General features: G+C 47.3%; 1 protein-coding gene across 1 annotated transcript in view; it reads left to right on the top strand.

Annotated features, from left to right (window-relative positions):
- PDE6A (phosphodiesterase 6A) overlaps positions 1–6508 on the top strand; it is a 57480-nt gene that overhangs the window by 15044 nt on the left and 35928 nt on the right. Inside the window, exon 6 of the mRNA XM_081826172.1 lies at positions 5605–5669. Coding sequence (XP_081682298.1) covers positions 5605–5669 — 65 coding nt within the window. The remainder of the gene's footprint in view (positions 1–5604; positions 5670–6508) is intronic.

The raw sequence follows: 6508 nt of genomic DNA, 5'->3' as shown, positions 1-6508 counted from the left end.
CCCTGCCCCCAGCCCCCGCTTTCACTTATGGTTCTATCAGATCTCTCCAGGCACTAGAGTTTGTGACCTCTGCTTTCATAGCATTGCTTTATTTTATTTTTTTAAGATTTTATTCTTGGGGTGCCTGGGTGGCTCAGTCGTTAAGCGTCTGCCTTCAGCTCAGGTCATGATCCCAGAGTCCTGGGATCGAGCCCCGCATCGGGCTCCCTGCTCGGCGGGAAGTCTGCTTCTCCCTCTCCCACTCCCCCTGCTTGTGTTCCCTCTCTCGCTGTGTCTCTCTCTGTCAAATAAATAAATAAAACCTTTAAAAAAAAAAGATTTTATTCTTAAAAATTTTTATTCATTTATTTGAGAGAGAGAGAGAGGAAAAAAAAACATGAGTGGGGGGAGGGGCAGAGTGAGAAGCAGACTCCCCACTGACTCAGCGGGCTCCATCCCAGGATCCTGAGATCTGACCTGAACCAAAGGCAGACACTTAACCGACTGAGCCACCCAGGCGCCCCCCATTGCTTTATTTTAAAAGATGAGGCATCGACACCTTAGAGAAGCTGAAATGATATCTGTGGGGAGGAAAAGATGAGGTGGGGTAATCAGATCTGTCACTCAAACAGCCTAGGGAACCTGCAGAATGACTGAATGACCGTAGCTGAGGCCACATAGGACAAGTAAGCAGCAGAGTCATGCCCAGAATTGAATTTCAGTCTTGTGCTTGCCCCACAAGATCTTTTAGCCTGTCTGAAATTGTGTGTCAATTTCTGCTAGGAGGCCTCATTCCACCCAGCCAACCCTAACCCTACCCCAAATTAATGTGTGCGTGCATGCTCCTGTGGGTGAATATGTGTGTATGATAGAGTTTATTTAGTCTTAATTCAAACTCCAAGAATTCAAAATTAACACCCTTGCCTGTGAGCTTCATGAACACACCAGAAAGAGTTCACTCTGGAAATCTACATCATCTGCTGTGCTTTATCCAAAGTAACTTTTTAACCTGCTCTTGTTCTGCTTCAAACTACTGTTCCACCCCCACAATTCCATGATTTCATTTGGGAAGACCGAGTCTTCAAGCACTGCATCACGTGCTACTGTTGGAAAGCAACTCGGGGATGCTTTTCTCTTTAAGCACGGCTTTTCGTGTTGGTCTGATTGATGTGTTCTCACGGAGCTTTCTCTCCAATTCATGGAAGAGCTGGGTCTGTATCTTCTGGAAATGCAGAAGGAGAAGAACTGGAATAGAGGTCACCATTGGTTTCAGACACCACCGACTTCAGTTAACTTCAACTTCCTAGGCTGCTTTTAATATTCAGCTCTCTGAGCGAAGCCCTGAGGTCAGAGGTCATCTCCAACTCCAGGATGGCCAGAGAAATGCTGGGCTCTGAATTATCCGGCTCTTCAAGATGGAGCTGAATGGAACATTTTCTTACTGAGCGCCAGTCCAGGAAATGCTGCCCACCATTTGATCGGTTTCCCCAAGGTGACTAGCGCACTTATGGTTAAGACTGTCCTTTCCAGAAACCTTTCTACATCTCAGGTAGCAAGGGTTCTGTCCTTGCAACAGTATGAGGCATTAGGTTGTGATGGCGAAGGCCAGAGGGCAAAGGACTTTGGTTTGGGTTGGTTGCTAACCTGTGGGGTGAACTCGATTTTCTCATCTATCTGTCACTGAACTCATCTCCAAGGTCAGTTCTAAGTCTAGGACACAGCTAGGGAGGAGACACACATAGGCTTGAGCTGGGGCCCAGACCCAGCATGACAGGATTGGCCCAAAGTGGATCTTTTAGAAAGACTGGGCTTAGAAAGAGCAAGCCAGCCAATTACGTGGCCTTGGACAACCTCTCTTAACCTCACCTTCCTCATCTGTAATGCCTGGATAATCAAGATGGCCTGGCCAGGCCATGGTAGCTGTAACAAACCACACGCTGACACGTAATAGGCAAACAATCATCATGGCTTCCACCGTTGAATCTCATTATCTGCTGGCACTTTACCTGGACTATGTTATTTACTCTTCTCAACAGGTTCATAAAGGAAGTATCCTCATGATTTCCATTTCACGGTTGAGGAGATTGAGGTTATGAGGGGTCAATTCATTTGCACAAATTTAAATACAGGATGCTTTTCTTTCCGGTAACTCATTACAGTCCTGCTTTTTAGCATTCCCTCTGGCCTTCTAACAGCCTCACACTTTAAGTGCCACATTCACGTGAGAAATACAGCTTTGGTCTGGACTTTGACCAATTAGCCTCTCCAAATCGTGAGTCTAAAGATCACCAACAGCAGCTACACCTCACTTCATCTCCTTTTATTTATTTATTTTTTTAATTTATTTATTTGACAGAGAGAGACACAGCGAGAGAGGGAACAGAAGCAGGGGGAGTGGGAGAGGGAGAAGCAGGCCTCCCGCGGAGCAGGGAGCCCGATGCGGGGCTCGATCCCAGGACCCTGGGACCATGACCTGAGCCGAAGGCAGACGCTTAACGACTGAGCCACCCAGGCGCCCCTCATCTCCTTTTAAAAAGTAAAACGTTGGGGGCGCCTGGGTGGCTCAGTCGTTAAGCGTCTGCTTCGGCTCAGGTCATGATCCCAGGGTCCTGGCATCGAGCCCCGCATCGGGCTCCCTGCTCAGCGGAAGGCCTGCTTCTCCCTCTCCCACTCCCCCTGCTTGTGTTCCCTCTCTCGCTGTGTCTCTGTCAAATAAATAAAATCTTTAAAAAAAAAAAAAAAAAAAAAGTAAAACGTTGTACATGTGTGTGTTTTCATTATTAAAAGGTTACACAGGCTGATTAGGCTTTGTGGAAAAAAACCAAAAAACAGTACTCGTTTAAAAACTGGTATATTTCTCTGCAGGATAATTTTGCTATGGCTGTTGTTTTTGGCTCTTTCAAAGCCCCTTGTGTTGTAGTCTCAGCTGCTCAGGTGGAAGGTAACAAAGGAGCTCATTGATGGCTCAGTTTTGACTTTCCAAAGGCTGGTAAATTCTTAACATGAATATGGCCTTGAAGTCAACTGGGCTGAGCTGCAGTGTATGGAAAAGCCCTATTTACCTAAAGTACACTGATTTTTTTGTTGCTTTCTGTGAAAGTAAACTGATTCTCCTGTGGGCTTCAGAAAGAAGACAAAAATCCATTTCTAACCTTTCTGAAGGAGTCTCATAGAGACCCCTGGAGGTGGAAGCCTGGCGAGGGGGGGCGGGGGGGGGCGGCCCAGGGAGCCAGCAGCTGGTCTCAGGGAGCAGCCCAGAGCCGAGGACAGATGAGCTAAAACAAAGACCCGAGGAGGGCGGAGAAGGTCAGAGAAGCCGGCCTCCCTTGCCCCACAGAGGGCCACTCAGCTCTACCAGGTCCCTGCCGACAACGCCGACCGCCACCTTTGCTTTCAGGAACTGCCTACAGGATACAACTTCCCTTTCAAATATGTCCGCAGCACGATTTGTTTACATTTACTGAAAAGGCGATACATGAGCCTGTGAAAAGCTCACACTGTACAAAAGGATAGACCATGGAAGTCCAGCCTCCCCTGAGGCAGCCAGTGGGAGCAGTCTGTCCTTCCAGGAACATCTACAGATGCCCAGATATTCCTAGAATTCCACCACCAGCATCACCCCCAACAAATGGGATGCTTCTGGTTTGTGCCTGACTTTCCCAGCTTGACGAGACTTCGGCCCCTTCCTCTCTCAGCACAGATACAGCTACATTGTTCTGGAGACATGCAGAGTATCCACTGGATGCAGGCGCTGGGCGGCCACCCTCCTGATGACAGCATTACAGTGGCTCCAGACTTCTGAAAGCAGTCTGGCTGAGACCCCTGGCTGGGCCAAAGGATGATTTTACCCACATTTAGAAGTGTGTCTCTAGGATTCATGACCACACATGGAATCGCCGCGTCAAAGGAGATATGCATTTTAATCCACGAGGGATATGGCTAATCATTCAACCACAATCTTAGAATCGCAGCTGGGGATTATCTAGTTTGGGTATTATCTCTTTTCTGATTGTCTTTGGACCCCTCCACGTCCACAGTGCTTGCCTTGGCCAGACTAACGAGGAAGGTAGGACAGGAAAGGGAGTGAGAGAGAACAAAGAGAGACACAGGATCTCCATGTGCCCAGCTCTGCCCCATTAGGGCAGCTCAAACAAACACATACCACCGGTTTTCCAGCTGGGGAAACTGAGCCCCCAGGAGTGCACACAGTAAAACCAAGACTAGAGCATGAGTCTTAGTGGCTGCTAGTCAGAAGGAGCAGAGCCCCTGGAACTTGAAGAAAGTCGTGATCACCTGCAACCAAATGGACATTCAGACACCTCTGACTGAATCAGGAGTTTCTCTTTGTGGAGGTTGTGAGTCAGGAGACCAGATGGGGTTCAGGTATCTACATTTACATCTCTAGAGCAGTACTTCTCAAAATACTGCACTCAAGGAACAGCTTTGTTGGTTTGTTTTTTTTAATTTCCAATCCACTTTGGACTGATACTTTTCAAAATGGGATCACACTATATAACCAGAAAAATTAAAAATTTCAAAGACATGCAAATCGTAAATCCCCTCCTCTTTTTTTATTAGTCTCAACAGACCTAACTTAACTCAGTCAAACGGCTATATACAAATTTCTAAACACTGACTCTCAATTTCTGTTTTTATCTCGTCATGGAATGGTACCAAATGATAGTCCCAGTCCAGGGTCCATGCTTTGAATAGCCCTGTTCAGGGTGAGAGTGATGCAGAGAGTAAAACACTATCTTAGGTTAACATAAGGTTAACCTTAAGTGGTGTCACAGAAAGAGCCCTGAGAGTAAGAGTCAAGGGTTTCACTCCTGTCCTGACTCACTGTCTACTATAAAATGAGTCCCTTTCTTCCTCTCTCTGGGTTTCATTTTTCCCATTTGTAAAATGGTTTTTAACCTGCCCATCGCAGCTGGGTGTTCAGATGATCTAATAAGGTGATAGAATTTTCCCTGGAGAGTTAGGGGAATATCCAGTATCCCACTGCCAATATCCCACTTCACCTTAGGAAGTCATGTAACTGAACAGATCTACTTTAGAGGATGGGAGTTTTGATGGTGCAAGGAGGTGGGAAGGATGGAAGAGGTGGAAAGTGGGTTGGGGGGCATGAAGTAAGTTTGGAAGGACAAGTCTGGAAGAGCTGACACAGCAAAGAGAGCAGCTGAGTGATGGGAGTCAAGGAGAAAGGGGGGCTGGAATGATGGAGCTGAGCTCTGCAGGGATGGCTGAGTTGACCACAACTCTAAATGGACAGGAGTATCCTTTCCACCTCCCTCTCTCCCTGGACTCCAGAAAGCAGTCTTTCTCTCTTTCTCCTTGTGCTTAACCCCCAGCTCCCCTTGGAACACTTCCTATCCCTCTTTCCCAGATCCCAGCCCCTGCCTGGCCACGGTGGGCTGGTTTGAAGGTTAAGCACGCTGAATCACGAGTCAGCTGAGGACAGTGAGCTCCAGAGGCAGCCGGGACACGCCCTGAGAGGGCCAGGCTGGTGTTTCTGGAAAACCACAGGGTACTCAGTAAAGAACAAGCCCTGTCTCATGGACACCCTTGTGCTGAAGTTCTGTCTCTGGCTCTCATGTTATAGATTTCTTTATCTCTTTTCTCTAGGAAATCAACTTTTACAAGGTCATTGACTACATCCTACATGGCAAAGAAGACATCAAAGTAATCCCGTAAGTTTCTCCTCAAAACAGGTAGAATGGTAAGCATGTTATGGATGTCCATTGATACTCATTCCAAGATCAACACTAAGCAAACCCAAGAGGGCCACACACTTGGTCAGAGACAGGAAGAGCAGTAAGGAGACAGTGTGGAAGAGTAGAAAGACCATACGAGTTGGGAAAAGACGCTGCATGTTGTTGAGTCAGCTCCTGGGAGTTCCGGTCTCAGGCCTCAGTTCCCCGTCTACAGAACGAGACGGTGGGATCTGATTAGGGCTTTCCAGTGGTTTCCTGTGGAGGCACATCTGGGGCCCAGCCAGGGAGGTGAGGCAAAGGCAAGAAGCTGGTGCAAGGAAAGCTCATTCTCTGTTGTCCTCTTCTTAACGGACCATGGAGGATGGAAAGGAAAGAATTCCCAGAGGGCAAGGCTTCCACCTCCCTGTACGTGGTAAGGACTCCAAGGCCATTTTAAGATTCTAACAGTCAAGAACCTTCTTTAGTAGAAGCTTGTACTTTTTTGTACTTTTTTCAGTCCGTAGATCACTGTCAGAAACTAGCTGCCTTGCTATCTATTTGAAAACTTCTCTGTGCTAACAGGACACTCACAGTTCTGCCTTGAAACCGGCTCACTTTCTGAACTGACTTGCAGACACCTCCAGGCCAAAATCAGACTCTGGGATTTACCTTCGGTCACCTTAATCTTTAAACAGTGGGTATGAGAGGCCACAGTGGGAGTTGATCTTGGTCATCACTGGACTGAAGGATGATAATCCTGTCACACAGACAATCCAGTTCATAGGTTTATCTGTAACTGGTTGGGGCTGAGAAGTTGCTTCAAGGTCCTTAGTTTC

Source organism: Leptonychotes weddellii, chromosome 7, assembly GCF_054177405.1.
Source record: "Leptonychotes weddellii isolate Sample4059 chromosome 7, ASM5417740v2, whole genome shotgun sequence".
Lineage (NCBI taxonomy): Eukaryota > Metazoa > Chordata > Mammalia > Carnivora > Phocidae > Leptonychotes > Leptonychotes weddellii.
This window is presented reverse-complemented; position numbering and strand designations above follow the sequence as displayed.